The sequence below is a fragment of the Cetorhinus maximus genome, chromosome 31 (genome assembly GCF_964194155.1).
Source record: "Cetorhinus maximus chromosome 31, sCetMax3.hap1.1, whole genome shotgun sequence".
NCBI classification, from domain to species: Eukaryota; Metazoa; Chordata; class Chondrichthyes; order Lamniformes; family Cetorhinidae; genus Cetorhinus; species Cetorhinus maximus.
This window is the reverse complement of record NC_135909.1, coordinates 2092839-2110827: the sequence shown is the minus strand read 5'-3', so window position 1 is coordinate 2110827 and position 17989 is coordinate 2092839. Positions and strand designations below refer to the sequence as shown.

Here is a 17989-nt window from a genome sequence, read left to right as displayed (position 1 = left end):
TATCACTACCAAGCTCCACCCCTGTCCTCAACCAAAACAGAACGATATAGCACAGAAAGAGGCCATTCAGCCCACTGTGCTCATACTGGCCCTTTGAAAGAGCAATCTAATCTGTGGTTACAGCGATGAGTTTTGGACACGAGTGGACAGGAAGTGTTTTATATTTGTCCCGGCCTGTCTGAGCGGGATTGCCAAATTTGGGGCCTAGTTGTGGTTTCGTGACAACCCAAGTCTCAATGAGGGTTTCTGACTGTCAGCAGTTCAATTCGATTCACTCTGTACAAGGAGCCTCGGGGTGACAGTCCCTCTTTTCTCTAAGGGTGAATGTCCCTTTAGGGAAGGGAAATCTGCCATCCTTACCCGGTCTGGCCTACATGTGACTCCAGACCCCACAGCCACATGTGGTTGACTCTTAACTGCCCCTCTGAAACGGCCTCACCAACCACTCAGTTCAAGGGCAATTAGGGAGGGGTTTTATGGCGTTAACGTGCATCCTGTGTTTCCTTTACCCCCGCAGTTAACCTTCCAGCGCAAGGTGGGGATCATGTACTGTAAAGCGGGACAGAGCACAGAGGAGGAGATGTACAACAACGAAACCGCTGGTCCGGCCTTTGATGAGTTCCTCGACCTCCTGGGGCAGAGGGTCAAACTGAAAGGCTTCGAGAAATATCGAGCTCAGCTGGATAACAAGAGTAAGTCGAGTGTGGCGAACAGCAGGACGATGGGGGTAGGGGGTGGGGGTGCAGGGAAGTGGGGTAGAGACCCCTTAGTGTGGAACATGGGGGGATGGGAGGGTTGAACTGGTGAGTTCAAGTCCCACCTCCCCTTTCTGAAACTGTGTTCTCGATCTTAATTAAATTAAATAGCAAGGAATCCTAACACAAAGGGTTCTGAATCTGTCAGTAAACGAAGGGTGTGAGGTTTATAAAGTATAAGAGTTAAGTAAGAACATTTCAGTAAACTCGTTATGAAATGGTGATATCAGTTGATTGGTGAGTAGTCTTAAGCCCTCATTCATTTCAGGCCTACGTTTATTTCTGTTAAAGGGGGACGTGGTGGCACAGTGGTATTGTCACTGGACTAATATTCCAGAAAGCCCAGGGTAACCCTCTGGGTGACCACTGTAGATGGCGGAATTTGATTCCAATAAACGTCTGACCACAAAACCATTGCCGATTGCCGTAAAAACCCATCTGGTTCACCAATGTCCTAACCCGCTCTGGCCTACACGTGACTCCAGACCCACAGCAATTTGGTTGACTCTTAAAATATCCCCTGAACCAGGGCGGTTAGGGATGGGTAATAAATGCTGGCCCAGCCAGCCACATCCCGCGAATGAATTTTTTTTTAAAAAAAAGGTCAGTTAATAGGCTCCTAAATAGACACCATCTCGGTCCCGAGGAGCGCAAGCTTCTCCCGGGCAACCACGCGCGCAGGGAGTGATGTCAGCTGGGAGCAACTCGAATTCCGGGCGTCGCTGAGGTCCGTCTGTGAGGCTGGGAGTTTGGTGGCCTTTAGCGCGTCTCTGGTCGTGGAGGCTCCACGGCGCGAGTCTCCGGAGCGACAGCGGCTGGAGGAGGGACATGAGGTCCTGCAGGCACGTTTTAGGGAGCTAAGAAGGAAAGCGGGATCTCCCACTACCCCTTGGTGCCACGCGCTGGTGAGCTTAGCAAGCGGAGGAATGTGTGGCTGGGGAGGTGGTGCTGGGGGGAGGGGTCAAGGAGGGTTTAAACGAACTTGTCGGGTGAGGACCAAGAGGTGGCCTTAGAGAGAAAAAACAAGATTCTCAAAGGATTAGGAGAGGCAGGGGTAAGAAACAGTAAAGTATTAGGTGGGGTCAGGGTAAGAGGGAGTACTATGAGTAGAAAAGCAAGGGTGTTATACAGTGAACTTGTATAAAAACACTAGTTCAGCCTCAACTGGACTATTGAGTCCAATTCTGGGCACATCACTTAAGGCAGGATGTGAAGGCTCTAGAGAGGGTGCAGAATAGACCCAACAGAATGGTTTCAGGAACAAGAAGCTTTGGCTATGAAGACAGATTGAAGAATCTGGGCCTGTTCCCTGTGGAGAAGAGAAGGTCGAGAGGAGATTGGACAGAGGCGTTCAAAGTCACGAGGGGTCTGGGCTGAGTTGGTAGGGAGGAACTGTTCCCATTGGCTGGAAGGATCGAGGACGAGAGGGCACAGGTTTATGGCAATTGGCTAAAGAAGCGATGGGGACGCGAGGGAGAACTTTTTCACGCGGTGAGTGGTTAGGATCTGGAACGCACTGCCTGAGAGCGTGGGGGAGGCTGGGTCAACTGAGGCTTTCGAAAGGGAACTGGATCAGCACCGGTAGGGGAAGAACCAATTGCAGGGCAATGAGGTAAAGGCAGAGGCGTGAGTTGCTTTTGGAGGAGAGCTGGGATGGGCTGAACAGCCTTCGTCATTGGGTGTTTCAATAATTAACCCTTTGTGTGCAAAAATATCTCCTCAATTCCCACCCATTTCTTTGGGTGACCATTTGGAAACAGTGACCCCCTGTTGCCAACCCACTCAGCAGAGAAACACTTCCTCCGATCGCCATCAAAAACTGGAAGTGTGAAGTTTAGGGGAGGGGGGGGTGGTGTAGTGGTAATGTCACTAGATGGATAATCCAGCGACACGGGTTAATGCTCTGGGGGCATGGGTTCAAATCCCACTGGTGGGATTTAAATTCAGTTAATAAGTCTGGAATTATAAAGCTAGTCTCAGTGATAGTGATGGTGACAACTATCATCGATTGTTATAAAAACCCATCTGGTTCACTCATGCCCCTTTAGGGAAGGAAATCTGCCCTTCTTACCCGGTCTGGGCCTACATGTGACTCCAGACCCACAGCAATGTGGTTGACTCTTAAATGCCCCTCTGAACGAGGGATGGGCAATAAATGCTGGCCTGGTCAGTGGCGTCCACATCCCATGAACGAGTTTTTTTAAAAAAATCATAGAATTGTTACAGCACAGGAGAATGCCATTCAGCCCATCATGTCCGTGCTGGCTCTCCTAAGGTGCAATTCAAGTACTGACACTCCCCCGCCTCCCCCCTTCTCCACCCTCTCCCCGCTTCACTACACCACACGGACTTCAGCGGTTCAAGAAGGCGGCTCACCGCCACCTTCTCAAGGGGCAATTAGGGACGGGCAACAAAAGCTGACCTAGCCAGCGACGCCCACAACCCCCCCGTGTGAAAGAGTAAAACAAAAAGGCTTGCTCGGCCATCTCAGAGTCAGCCATGTTGTTGCGATGTAGGCCAGACCGGGTAAGGACAACAGATTTCCTCCTCTAGAGGACATGAGGGAACCAGATGGGTCAGTGATGGATGGCAATCGGCGATAAGTTGTCACTGAGACTAGTTTTCAATTCCAGATTCACGAATTGAGTTCGAATTCCACCCAGCTGCCCTCCTCATGTGCTCGGAGCATTCACCTGGGCCTTGGGTCACTGCTCCAGTAACATTACCCCTACACCACCGCCTCTCTACACCCCACACTATGCCATCTTCAGGCTCAAGTGGCATAACTTCCATCGTTTCTTCCTTGTTACGCCATTCCCCATCCAGGGAATGGGAAAAGATCAGTCAGAACTCCTGCTTCTGAAGAGCCAGGGGTCAGCCAAAGAGAAGCCTGTGTTTATATCGGGTCTTCCAAGGGGACAGGACGCCCTTCACAGCCAGTGAAGCCCTTTCACAAAGTATGGTCACTGTAGGAAACGCGGCAGCCAATTTGGGCACAGCAAGCTCCCACAAGTGGCTGCATGAGACTAGACCCAGGTCAGTGATGTTGGGTTGAGGGATGAATATTGGCCCCAGGGCACCTGTTCCTCCACGCAATAGCGGCCGTGGGATCTACCACGTTCCAGCTGAGAGGGAAGATGCGGGAGGTCTTTGTTGTAAATGTCTCAACCGAAAGACGGCACCTCAGACAGAGCGGCGCTCCCGCGGTACTGACCTGAGAGTGTTGGCCAGGATTACGGGCTCAAGTGGCTGGAGCGGGACTGGAACTCATGACCTGCCGATTTGGGGGGGGAGCGGGACTGAGCTCAGGGCTCGGACTCCGCTGAGATACCTGACCATTCTGCCCACACGGCAATAGCCACTGAGCTGATGTATCTGAGGGATGCCAGGTACTGTGGAACTGTGGGGAGAAATGATGGGGGGTGGAGATGACCAGAGGAAAAGCAGATGTGACCCAGGGTCTCAGAGCTTCCCCTTCTCTTGCAGCGGACTCCACAGGCACACATTCGCTCTACACCACGTACCAGGAGTATGAGATTATGTTCCACGTGTCAACTATGCTTCCCTATACCGCCAACAACAGCCAGCAGGTAGGTGCCGAATCCTTCTAGGCCTGCACCCTCCTGTTGGGCCAGCTCCCCCAAGGCACCGCTTTCAGGGCTCAGATGAAAGAGCTTCACTTTCGGCTTTGCTAACAAACCAGCCAGGTCACAACTCACTCAGTCCTGTAAACCTTGGAGATGATCGGCTAACAATTGGACCAAACTCCCCATCCCCTCCCTCCAACATCAGCACCAAACACTCCCAGGACAGGTACAGCACGGGGTTAGATACAGAGTAAATCTCCCTCTACACTGTCCCCATCAAACACTCCCAGGACAGGTACAGCACGGGGTTAGATACAGAGTAAAGCTCCCTCTACACTGTCCCCATCAAACACTCCCAGGACAGGTACAGCACGGGGTTAGATACAGAGTAAAGCTCCCTCTACACTGTCCCCATCAAACACTCCCAGGACAGGTACAGCACAGGGTTAGATACAGAGTAAAGCTCCCTCTACAGTGTCCCCATCAAACACTCCCAGGACAGGTACAGCACGGGGTTAGATACAGAGTAAAGCTCCCTCTACACCGTCCCCATCAAACACTCCCAGGACAGGTACAGCACGGGGTTAGATACAGAGTAAAGCTCCCTCTACACTGTCCCCATCAAACACTCCCAGGGCAGGTACAGTACGGGGTTAGATACAGAGTAAAGCTCCCTCTATACTGTCCCCATCAAACACTCCCAGGACAGGTACAGCACGGGGTTAAATACAGAGTAACGCTCCCTCTACACTGTCCCCATCAAACACTCCCAGGACAGGTACAGCACGGGGTTAAATACAGAGTAACGCTCCCTCTACACTGTCCCCATCAAACACTCCCAGGACAGGTACAGCACGGGGTTAGATACAGAGTAAAGCTCCCTCTACACTGTCCCCATCAAACACTCCCAGGACAGGTACAGCACGGGGTTAAATACAGAGTAAAGCTCCCTCTACACTGTCCCCATCAAACACTCCCAGGACAGGTACAGCACGGGGTTAGATACAGAGTAAAGCTCCCTCTACACTGTCCCCATCAAACACTCCCAGGACAGGTACAGCACGGGGTTAGATACAGAGTAAAGCTCCCTCTACACTGTCCCCATCAAACACTCCCAGGACAGGTACAGCACGGGGTTAAATACAGAGTAAAGCTCCCTCTACACTGTCCCCATCAAACACTCCCAGGACAGGTACAGCACGGGGTTAGATACAGAGTAAAGCTCCCTCTACACTGTCCCCATCAAACACTCCCAGGACAGGTACAGCACGGGGTTAGATACAGAGTAAAGCTCCCTGTCCCTGTCCCACAGCGTCAGTAAATCCCAATGATATGAGAATCTATTGATTGTGGATGAGAAGTTCTTATGCACACAGACCTCCACACCTAGTCGGTGAAATCTGAAGGAATCAGGGCAGGTGGTTGAGCTGTTGAGAGTGAGGTCTGTCCTGATCAGACGTGTAGATTTTGAGTCTGCGGAAACATTCGCGATTTCTCACCTGTTCTTTATTTCGTGATTTCAGCTTCTCAGAAAGCGCCACATTGGCAATGATATCGTCACAATCGTCTTCCAGGAGCCCACAGCTGACCCATTCACACCAAAAACCATCCGTTCCCACTTCCAGCACGTCTTCCTAGTCGTTCAAGTTCACAATCCCTGCACCGAGAACGTCTCTTACAGGTACGTAGCTGCTGGTCTCAAACACAAACCTTAAATACAGGGTCCTGCAGATACCAGGAGCGCCGCACTGTCAGAGAGTCAGTACTGAGGGAGCGCTGCACTGTCGGAGGGTCAGTACTGAGGGAGCGCTGCACTGTCGGAGGGTCAGTGCTGAGGGAGTGCCGCACTGTCGGAGGGTCAGTACTGAGGGAGCGCTGCACTGTCGGAGGGTCAGTACTGAGGGAGTGCCACACTGTCGGAGGGTCAGTGCTGAGGGAGTGCCGCACTGTCGGAGGGTCAGTACTGAGGGAGCGCCGCACTGTCGGAGGGTCAGTACTGAGGGAGTGCTGCACTGTCGGAGGGTCAGTACTGAGGGAGTGCCGCACTGTCAGAGGGTCAGTACTGAGGGAATGCCGCACTGTCAGAGGGTCAGTACTGAGGAAGTGCTGCACTGTAGGAGGGTCAGCACTGAGGGAGTGCTGCACTGTCAGGGGGTCAGTACTGAGGGAGCGCCGCACTGTCGGAGGGTCAGCACTGAGGGAGTGCCGCACTGTCGGAGGGTCAGCACTGAGGGAGTTCCGCACTGTCGGAGGGTCAGCACTAAGGGAGTGCCGCACTGTCGGAGGGTCAGTACTGAGGGAGCGCCGCACTGTCGGAGGGTCAGTACTGAGGGAGTGCCGCACTGTCAGAGGGTCAGTACTGAGGGAGCGCCGCACTGTCAGAGGGTCAGTACTGAGGAAGTGCTGCACTGTAGGAGGGTCAGCACTGAGGGAGTGCTGCACTGTCGGGGGGTCAGTACTGAGGGAGCGCCGCACTGTCGGAGGGTCAGCACTGAGGGAGTGCTGCACTGTCGGAGGGTCAGCACTGAGGGAGTGCAGCACTGTCGGAGGGTCAGCACTGAGTGAGTGCCGCACTGTCGGAGGGTCAGCACTGAGGGAGTGCCGCACTGTCGGAGGGTCAGCACTGAGGGAGTTCCGCACTGTCGGAGGGTCAGCACTGAGGGAGCGCCGCACTGTCGGAGGGTCAGTACTGAGGGAGCGCCGCACTGTCGGAGGGTCAGTACTGAGGGAGCGCCGCACTGTCAGAGGGTCAGTACTGAGGGAGTGCCGCACTGTCGGAGGGTCAATACTGAGGGAGCACTGTACTGCCGTGGGGCAGCACTGAGGAGTGTTGCGCTGCTGAGGGTGCCATCTTTTGCATCAGACATTAAAACAAAGGCCCTTTCTGCTCTGATCAAAGACCCCACAGTCGCTATTTCAAAGAGGAACTGCTGGACCAATATTTACCCCTCAACCAATAGACGATTTGGTCATTTCTCACATTACTGTTTGTGGAATCTTGCTGTGCACAAATTGGCAGCTGCTTTAACTGCATAAGCATCTGTGACTAACTTTAGATGTAGTCTATCGGCTGTAAATGACTTTGTAATATCCTGAAGCTGCGGAAAACACACGTCCCCTCTTCTTTTCCAGTGTTGCGGTGACCCGATCGAAGGACGTTCCTGAGTTTGGCCCCTTCTTCCAGAAGGGCGTGACCTTCCCCAAGTCGGCCAACTTCCGGGACTTCCTGCTCGCCAAGGTGGTGAACGCCGAGAACGCGGCGGAGAAGTCGGAGAAGTTCCATGCCATGGCCACCCGGACGCGGCAGGAGTACCTCAAGGACCTCGCCGACAACTATGTCACCACGGCCGCCCTGGACTCCTCCTCGTCCAAGCTGGCCGCCATCATCTCGCTGCCCACCAAGAAGAGGGAGAAGCTGAAGGCGAGCCGCACCCCCGAGCTGCACAGCGCCGGCGCCCTGGTCTGGAGCGTCACCGCCTACCTGGCCCACGCCCCCAAGGAAGCCGAGTGCATCCTGGGAATCTCCAACGAGTTTGTGGTCCTGCTTGACCAGAGGCTGCGCACGGTGGTCTTGAATTGCTCCTGCCGGGACGTGATTGGCTGGACCTTGTCTCCGGGGACCGTTATAATTTATTACGAGCGAGGCGAGTTCGTGGTGGTTAAGACTTTGGACAGCCAGCCAGACGACATCACCGAGATTGTCCACCGGCTGGAGGTAAGTGTGGGAAGAGACCGTGAGATGTGCACCACCCCCACCGTCACCACCAGCGTGCTGTCGAAAACGTGAGACGGCTTCTCGTCCCCTGCGCCGTGAGGCTAGAAACCCCGTGCATTTCCCCCCCACTGCCCCACCCAACCCAAAAAGGACACACCAACCCCAACCCATCAATCAAACAACCCATCCCATCCCCATCCAACCTGAATCTAACCAGCACCGAGGGAAACCCACTCGCCAATCAACCAACCGGCCGATCGACTCGCCCGAATCCAACCGCTTAACCAACTCAACCCGCCCATTAGTCAAACAGCCAACCCAAACCAGCTAACCTACCGCCCAACTGACCCTCCCAACCCAACCAATCCAATCACCCGCCTGACTAACCCAAGCTCCTCCTCCGCTGGCATCTCCGCAGCCAATGGTGTTCTTCTAATCGTGTCAAGAGATGTCATGTGACGGTGGCTTGGAATCTGTCAACCGCACTTGCCCCGCGCAAAGATGAAAGGTCATGACCTTCGCCCCCCCCCCACACCCACCTGCCCCCACCAGCCGCAGACCGGATTGGGACAGTTGCCAAGGCAGCTTTCCTTCTCATGACTTGAGCTGATGACTCGGGGGAACGGAAATGTCTTCCAGGCCGGGGTAAACGGGTTGCGAGCCCCCAGTTGGCACCTGTGGCGGCAGAACGCCAGGCCTCGCAGCCGAATGGCACAGGTGGGTAGCTGAGCCCCGGGCCCCGGTGGCCAGGTCAACCATCACCCCAAAGGAGTCTCGGATGGTAAGCCCCACCCGCGCCCCTCAGAGCCGGGCCAAAACTGCTGGAGAACAGTTTGGGGTTGGCATTCCCCATGGCAGGTGGCAAGGGGGCCTGTTCTCAAGAAAATGGCATCAAAACCGATACCTCAGGTAAAAACAAAATCAACCGAAGGTGGTCCTGCCAATGACACTTTGGTTGTGATCCTCACGTTGACGATTCAGGAAAAGGACTGACCGGTGCTAAGTTTCCAGTCGCTCGTTTCCGTTTGGACAAGGTAGCGTCCAAGCGCTCTTCCCTTGTTGGAGTGTTGTCCCGTGTGTGCGTTCCGTGTTGTCCGACAGCCGCAGAAATCCCCGGATCCGTCAGGGTTCGTCGACGGGGGGAGCCCGTTGCCTGGTGCGATCCCGAGGCGCAGACGCCAGGAAACCCCCGACCCCGGCCCGGGCTGAGGCGGCCCATTCCCCGCCGAGGGGCTAGAGTTGACCTCGGCCCCCGCTGAGGCGAGAGGGTGAGGGGGGTTGGGCAGTCGGCTGGGGATCCTGCTCCTGTTCGCTCTGAAGGGGGCCCCTCACCACCCCCACCCCCCACCAATCCCCCCAGCCCTTGCCGAAAGGGGCCTGGGGTGCGGACGGGATTGGGCTTGGCTCAAAATGGCCGCCTGATGCCTGTGGCCCTCTTAACCGCACCCCCCCCCTCCCGCCCGACCCTCACCCACCCCCCCAACAGTGGGTGGAGGTGAATAATATGGGGTCAGGGTTCCTCCAATCTGAAATGGAACCAGTACCGTGGGCTGCTGTCCTGTTAAGTCAATAATCCAGTTGCGCTGTGAGCTTTGTCTTCCATTACTTCCTGTCCCTCACAGGAAGTCCAGCAATACTTTTAACATATTTAAAAAAGATCACTGTAATAATAACCTCTACGCAGAGGTCGTGGAATTTAGAAATTCAGGTCCATATGAATACACACGTGCGTAATGTATAGATGACACGGCACAAGCCCTTCCCTGGTTTGCAACCAGGGAAACAGGAGGTTATGTAATAAGGGGAGGCATTGGGTTTTTTTCCCTAATTCTCAATTTCAGAGCAGAGCCAGAAATTCACCGATGGGACCAGCAGCGCTAGATTGTTTTTAAAACCATCTCAAAGATCTCCCCTTGCGGGAGAGACGAGAACGGGGAGGGGAGACCGTTTGAACATAAGGGGTCTCCCGTTTAAGACAGAGATGAGGAGAATTTTTTTTCTCCCAGAGGGCCGTGAGTCTTTCCCTCCCACTTACCCCACCCCGGAGAGAGCGGGGGAGACTGTGTCATCGAATATCTTTAAGGCAGAGGGAGATAGATTCTTGGCCTAACAAGCGAGCCCGAAGGTTATCGGGGAGCGGGGGTAAGGTGGGGATGTGGAGGTGAGGCCGCATATCAGATCAGCCCCGATCTTATTGAATGGCGGAGCAGGCTCGAGGGGCTGAATGGCCTCCTCCTGCTCCTAACTGGGATGATCTTGAGGGGCTGAATGGCCTACTCCTGCTCCCAATTGGCATGATCGCGTGGGCAGTCTTAAAGGGGCCGGGTCAGGCCTATTGCACCTCAGTGACGCATCTGGACATAAATTGGTACATTGCACCTAAGATTTGACAGCAGTGAGGTCAAGAGGAGAAGTATTTATCTGCCTTTTTAACCCCCACCCCCACCTCCTCAGACACAGACAGACCTACTCTGTATCCTCCAACACATTCACGAGTTAATACTTTCAATCGGGATTGCTAGGCCGACGTCCGGTGGAATTGCTCACGGTTGTGACATTGGCATCTGCCAGTTTGGCCTGCCCCTTTAAGACTGCTCTTAAGTCCCTTCCTGTGGGAAACCACGTTAACTATAGCAGTGGCGACTCTTGACATGTCAGAACGAAATCTCTGTCTCTTCTTTCACGAGGTAAAATTAAGATTATTTTTGCACTTGTCACCGAGGGAGGCATCCGCGTGGGTGTGACAGATGTGTACTTGGCGCAAGTTGATGGGACATCTAGACAGAGCTGGTGTGGGTGTTCTGCTGCTGACGTATAGGGATGTGTGTGCCCCTTTAAGATCACAAAGCAGAATTTGTGTTAAGTCAATACTGGGTTTGTACTTGATGCTTCCTTGCTGGAGAGTAGAATGCTGGTGTAGTGTGTGGGAAGGTTCAGGAGGAGCTTGCAGACATTGTGGCTCTGTCAATCCATCGCCAACATCTACCTATCTTTCTTCATGTCTTTTTTTGACATCAACGGTGATTACAGAAATTGGAATTTGCTGGTGAAATCTGATAGACAGGGAGAGCCTGTGTAAAGTTCTCATAATAGCTTGTTTGATTTTTTTTTTAATGCCTTGGATAATGTTAGGGGTTGGGGGAGAGATTTTGAAAACTGGCTCACTGGCACTGCGCACTGGCCCTGCGCACTGGCCCTGCGCACTGGCCAGACCCTGCAACTCCATAACTCTCGAACAACTGTTTAACAGTACCGACATGTATTTCTACAGTGCCTTTGGCACAATAATCCATCTCAAGGAGCTTGACAGAGGCATTCTTGAACAAATGCCCTCACTGAGCCAGGTACAGAGGCAGTAGGACAGGTGACCAAAGCTGGGCAAAGAGGTTGGTTTTAAGGAGGGTCTGCAAGACGGAGAGAGAGAGAGGTGGAGAGGTATCCTATCCTCATTCTATCTCTCTCTCCCCATTCTCTATCCACATTCCCTCTATCCTTATACCCTCTCTCCGTCCTATTTCTCTTCATCTCCATGCTCGTTCATTCTCTTCATGCTAATTTTCTCTCTCCTTTCTCTTTCTGTCTCTCTCTCTCTGTTCTCTTTTTCTCTCTCCATCTCCTCTCCCTCTTTCCGTCCACTTTCTCTCTCTCCATCTTCCTCTCTCTCTCTGTCACTTTCTCTCTGTCCCTCCTTCTTTCTCTCCATCCTCTCTCTCTCCATCCACCCTCTCTCGATGTCCTCTCTCCCTCTCTCTCTCTCCTCTCTCCCTCTGTCCTCTTTCTCTCTCTCTCCGTCTTCTTTCCCTCTCTCTGTCTCCTTTCCCTCTCTCCGTCCTGTTTCTCTCTCTCCATCCTCCTTCTCTTTCTCCATCCTCTCTCTGTCTGTCCTCTTCCTTTCTCTGTCTCTCTCTCTCTCCACCTTCGCTCTCTCTATCCCCTTTCTCTCTTTCTGTCCTCTCTTTCTCTCTCTCTCTCTCTCTGTCCTCTCTCTCTCCACCCTCGCTCTCTCTATCCCCTTTCTCTCTTTCTGTCCTCTCTTTCTCTCTCTCCGTCCTCTCTCTTGCTCTGTCCTCATTCTCTCTATCTCTTTCTGCCCATCCTTGTCCTCTCTCTCTCTCTCTCTCCATCCCCAGTCTCTGTAGATTTTTTTATCCTTTGCCTTGAACCCCAGGATTCTGTCCGTATTTTTATGACCTTCCCCCGCTTGGGATGCTGCTTTTAATATCTTTGGAAAAGGAGCCTTAACCAAAATGCACAGCTCTAACTCTTATCGCCGATTCCTCCCTCTCGCCAGCGTTGCTTCCCCGCTCTCCTTGTTCCTCAGTGTTGTTTCCTAACCCGCCTGTGTCTATGAACCTGTTCCTATTTGCATTACCACTGACGCAGCCACGTGAACTCGCCAAGTGAGAATTGGTTATGGGTGTCGCTGTCAGTGACGGGGGCTGTGGCAAGTTGATGGAAAGTAGCACAATGTTCCCAGCATCAAACCAGCCTCCTCGTACAGTGGCCAGTTCCCCAGGAAGTCAGGTTAAACGTACGTACGTCCCTGGGTTAGACCACACTTGCAGCGCTGTTAACTGGTTCTGGTTTCCATGTCACAGAAAGGGTGCAAAGGCAATAGGGAAGGATACAGAACAGATTTATAACTGACACCAAAACAGAGAGCTTACAACCTAACAGGAAAGATTGAACAGGCCAGGCTACTTTTCTCTGGTAAGGAGAAAGCTGGGGGTGGCCTTTAGGTTTAGGTTTATGAAAGGATTTGTCCTGGGGAGACACAGCGAAGATATTTCCACAGCACTGAAGGCCAGAACTAGGGGGCCCTCGATTTAAGGCGGCCACTAATAAATCCAATCGGGAATTCGGGAGAGGCCTGTTTGCTGTGGGAACTCGCTCCCACAGGGAATGATTCAGGCGGATGTGTTCCACCTATTGGATTAAGTGGGCATGGAGGTGACGGGGGTGGGGGGACTAACGCTCTGAGATAGACACCCCCTGTTCAATGGGCAGGAGTTTGGCACTCCAAGCGATGCCCCAGTTACCTCCACCGGGTGGATTCTGCTATTCCAGAGAAAGTGCTGGGGGGGCAGAAAATCAAAAAGAATTCTTTAAAAAAGCAATAACATTTTACACTTGGGAAATATCCTGAGTAAATCTTTGTGTTTTATTAGGTGGGAGTCTGGCTAAATCCCCTCCCCTTTAATAGGCGGGAGTCTGGCTAAATCCCCCCTCCCCCTTTAATAGGCGGGAGTCTGGCTAAATCCCCTCCCCTTTAATAGGTGGGAGCCTGGCTAAATCCCCTCCCCTTTAATAGCCAGTCGTCTGGCACAGTCCCCTCCCCTTTAATAGGTGGAGTCTTGCTGAGGCACCTTTCCTTTGATAGGTTGGAATCTGTAGGTGACTCCTTCCCTCTAATAGGACATGGCTTGGCAAATCACCCCCCCCCGCCCCCTCCCCTTTAATAGGCAGGAATTTGGAAGAGTCGCCCTCCCCTTTAATAGGGGGAATTTGTAAGAGTTGCTCTCCCCTTTAATAGGTTGGAATTTGGCAGAGTTGCCCTCCCCTTTAATAGGTTGGAATTTGGCAGAGTTGCCCTCCCCTTTAATAGGTTGGAATTTGGCAGAGTTGCCCTCCCCTTTAATAGGGGGAATTTGGAAGAGTCGCCCTCCCCTTTAATAGGTTGGAATTTGGCAGAGTTGCCCTCCCCTTTAATAGGGCGGGAATTTGGAAAAGTCGCCCTCCCCTTTAATATGGGGGAATTTGGAAAAGTCGCCCTCCCCTTTAATAGGAGGGAACTTGGCAGGGTCGCCCTCCCCTTTAATAGGAGGGAACTTGGCAGGGTCGCCCTCCCCTTTAATAGGAGGGAACTTGGCAGGGTCGCCCTCCCCTTTAATAGGTGGGAACTTGGCAGGGTCGCCCTCCCCTTTAATAGGAGGGAACTTGGCAGGGTCGCCCTCCCTTTTAATAGGAGGGAACTTGGCAGAGTCGCCCTCCCCTTTAATAGGCGGGAACTTGGCAGGGTCGCCCTCCCCTTTAATAGGAGGGAACTTGGCAGGGTCGCCCTCCCCTTTAATAGGAGGGAACTTGGCAGGGTCGCCCTCCCCTTTAATAGGTGGGAACTTGGCAGAGTCACCCTCCCCTTTAATAGGTGGGAACTTGGCAGAGTTGCCCTCCCCTTTAATAGGTGTTTGTGACGGTGGGGGTGTTGGAGGGGGGTGGGGGCGGGAGGGGGGTGGGGGCGGGGGGGGGGGCATTTGGGAGCCTCCCTGTGGGGGAGGGTTACCCGAATTAGAGAGGGAGACACTTTCCACTAACTCCGCTAACCTGTCAGCTGCTGTTGTATCCTGTGTGCTACAATGATAACAATAACTGTATGCACTACTGTGCGGTTGTACTTTGCTTGTTGAATGTCTGTCTAGTAGCCGGCCAGTCGAGGGGCTGAACATGTGATGTCTGTGTGTAACTTACAGTGACAGTGGCTTGCTGGCTCTGAACACTGTCAGTCCAGTCTGCATCTCTGTAACCACCGGCTGCAAAATTAAATGAATAAACCGTGATTGTTGTACCCACCGCGTGTAGCTTTTGCTGTCTTTCTTGCCTCGTGTTTCCCTCGGTGTCACCCCTCTCCTCGCGGCCCTTGGCTTTTCCTAACCTTCCCCCCTTGCGGCTCTGTCTCGATACCCGGGGCGGGGGGGCAAGACTCGGTATATTCGGACCCCCACCGCCTCCCCCCCTCCCCAGCATTAGCCCCTCCTGCCCCCTCCTCTCTCGCTGGGTTACGGTCACACAGTGGGCCCCTTGGCGCCGTCTCTCGGGATGCGACATGAGAAACACGCCCGCGTCGGCCATCTCAGGTGGACACACGCATAAGACCATTTCGAGGTGGGGGGCAGGGGTGCGTGTGGAATTCCCCCTCCCGCCGGTGTCCTGGCCCCACTATTTATCCTTCCGTTCATACCGTTGGAACAAAACGAAGATTTGCTTGGTCATAAATCTCAATGAACGATTGTGTGCAGCGTGCGGGAGCATCTGGAACGGCCTGGGGGAATGGATCTTTAAGGCCAGAGCTAGACAGGTTCTTGATACGCGAGGGGGTGAAAGGTTATCGGGGGTCGGGTGGGAATGTGGGGGTTGAGGTCAGATCAGCCATGATCTCATTGAATGGCGGAGCAGTCTTGAGGGGCTGAGTGGCCAACTCCCGCTCCTAATTCATATGTGGCCATACCCACTTAATAGAGGAGTTTATTTCCTTTGTGTAGATCAAGATAAGCCTTCCCCCCCTCCCATTGGGGTGGGGAGCTAGGATAAAGGGACATGGCCTTAAAATAGCCAGGATATTCGGGAGAGAAGTTAGGGAACACTTCCTAAACGAAGGCATTTGGAAATCTCTCACACAGAAGCAATATTAGATGCCGGCTTAATTAGTTTTAATCTGAGATTGATAGATCTTAGCGGACCGAGGCTATTACTGTAAACCAACCGTAACCTTGTGGCGTGGCAGAACAGGCTTGAGGGGCTGAATGGCCTCCCCATGTTCCTGTCTGAAATTTTTGATGTTGAAGTGGGATCAGATAGCAGCAGCAGCAGGAGATTAGCCAGGAAGCGCCCACCTACACCAGAGTTTTAATAGCTATACACGCTCATGGGTCCAGAGTTAGCGAAATTTTGCACGTGTCCTTGACCTCCCTGTAACCGCCCCCCCCACCCCGGTTTCCTATTTGCTCCATCCATGACATCATAACAGGAAGTTGTAATGCTCCATGAAGGTCAAAAGGAAAAGAACGCTGAGCATTCTCATCAGCGGCTCAGACAAGTCTCCTGTGTTCAGCTGGAGAGCCTCTGGCTTCGGGATCGGCACCCCACCCACCACCTTCAACATCCACTCCCTCCACCGCCGACGCACAGTGGCAGCAGTGTGTGTACCATCTACAAGATGCACTGCAGCAACTCGCCAAGGCTCCTTCGACAGCACCTTCCAAACCCGCGACCACTACCACCTAGAAGGACAAGGGCAGCAGACACATGGGAACACCACCACCTGCAAGTTCCCCTCCGAGCCACTCACCATCCTGACTTGGAAATATATCGGCCGTTCCATCACTGTCGCTGGGTCAAAACCCTGGAACTCCCTCCCTAACAGCACGGTGGGTGTACCTACACCACATGGACTGCAGCGGTTCAAGAAGGCGGCTCACCACCATCTTCTCAAGGGGCAATTAGGGATGGGCAATAAAAATACTGGCCTATCCAGCGATGCCCACATCCTGTAAGATAATTTTTTTTTAAATTCCCACCTCCATACCCATGTCATCGAGATAGCTAGCAGGAGGAAACAAATGATTATGTTGGAGGCAGTCCTGTCCCAGAATACACAGCAGTCGTGAACATAAGAAATAGGAACAGGAGTAGACCATTCGGCCCCTCGAGCCTGCTCCGCCATTCAATAAGATCATAGCTCATCTTCTTGTGTTCTGATTTCCATGTTCCCATCTAACCCCGATAACCTTTGATTGCCTTGCCTATAGGAACATAACATTGTTTTACTTATGGTTTCTGAGCTGACTTGGTCATATGATCATAGGCCAACATAGTGTTATGTTGAATTTACAGCACTGCTCTCTGCCAGTATTTATCCTCCACGTGAGTCTCCTCCCACCCTGCTTCATATATCTTGTCAGCATAACCTTCTACTCCTTACCCCCTGATGTTGTTTTCCCAGCCTTATATGTATCCGCACTATTCACCTTGACCAGTCCCTGCAGTAGCAAGTTCCGCATTCTCACCAATCTCTGGGTAAAGAAGCTACTCCTGAATCCCTTATTGGACTTATTAGCGATCGTCTTATACTTATAGCCCCTGTCTGGATTCCCCACCACCCCCCCCCTCCACCGAGTGGCCCACAAAGGGAAGCATCTTCTCCCCTTTGTAATTTGAAAGGCTTCTTTCAAGCACAAATTCTTATAGGGTCTGATAGGATATAACAGAGGAGGTTCACTAGATTGATTCCAGAGATGTTGGGGGCTTATCTTATGAGGAGAGATTGAACAGTTTAGGCCTATACTTGCTAGAGTTTAGAAGGATTGAGAGGAGATCTAATTGAGGTTAATAAGATGCTAAAGGGGATAGACAAAGTAGATGTGGAGCGGATATTTCTCCCTTTGGGGCATTCTGGAACGAGAGGCCATAGTTTTAGGCTAAGGGGTGGTAGATTTAAATCAGAGATGAGGAGGAATTACTTTTCTCAAAGGGTGGTGAATCTGTGGAACTCGCTACCTCAGAGAGCAGTGGATGCCGGGAAGCTGAATAAATTTAAGGAGGAGGTAGGCAGATTTTTAATTAGGAACGGGGTTGAAAGGTTATGGGGAGAGGGCGGGAAATTGGTGTTGAGGCCGAAATGGGATCGGCCACGATGGTATTGAATGGCGGGGCAGGCTCGAGGGGCTGAATGGCCTACTCCTGCTCCTAGTCCTTATGTTCTTATGACAGGCTGTTCCCTTTTTACTGAGGAGTCTAAAACCCTAGAGCGTCACAGTCTCACGATAAGGGGGGGGTGGGGCGGCCATTTTGGACTGAGATGAGGAGGAATCTCTTCACTCAGGGGGTGGTGAACCTATGGAACTCTCTACCCCAGAGAGAAACGGACGCCCTCAGAGGTTGAGGCGGGAGTTTCCCCGCACCCTGGTGGCGGGTTTCCCCGCGGCGGATGGGGAGAGCCATTTGAATCCCCCCCCCACCGTTGGCCAGAAAATCCCGCCCTGGGCATATTTAAGACTGAAATGGCTGGACCCTTAAGATACTGAGGGGGGCCCTGCGGAGAGAGAGGGAATAGAGGGAGGAGAACGGTCTTATTGAACGATGGAGCAGGCTCGAGGGGCCTTGGGGCCTACTCCCGCCCCCCCTATTTCTTATGTAGGCCGCACCCCGGGCCTTCTCAT

General features: G+C 52.9%; 1 protein-coding gene across 1 annotated transcript in view; it reads left to right on the top strand.

Annotated features, from left to right (window-relative positions):
* Positions 1-17989, top strand: part of sipa1 (signal-induced proliferation-associated 1) — a 94442-nt gene that overhangs the window by 60818 nt on the left and 15635 nt on the right. The window contains exons 5-8 of the mRNA XM_078532737.1: positions 518-692; positions 4242-4345; positions 5866-6023; positions 7475-8057. Of these exons, the coding sequence (XP_078388863.1) occupies positions 518-692; positions 4242-4345; positions 5866-6023; positions 7475-8057 (1020 nt within the window). The remainder of the gene's footprint in view (positions 1-517; positions 693-4241; positions 4346-5865; positions 6024-7474; positions 8058-17989) is intronic.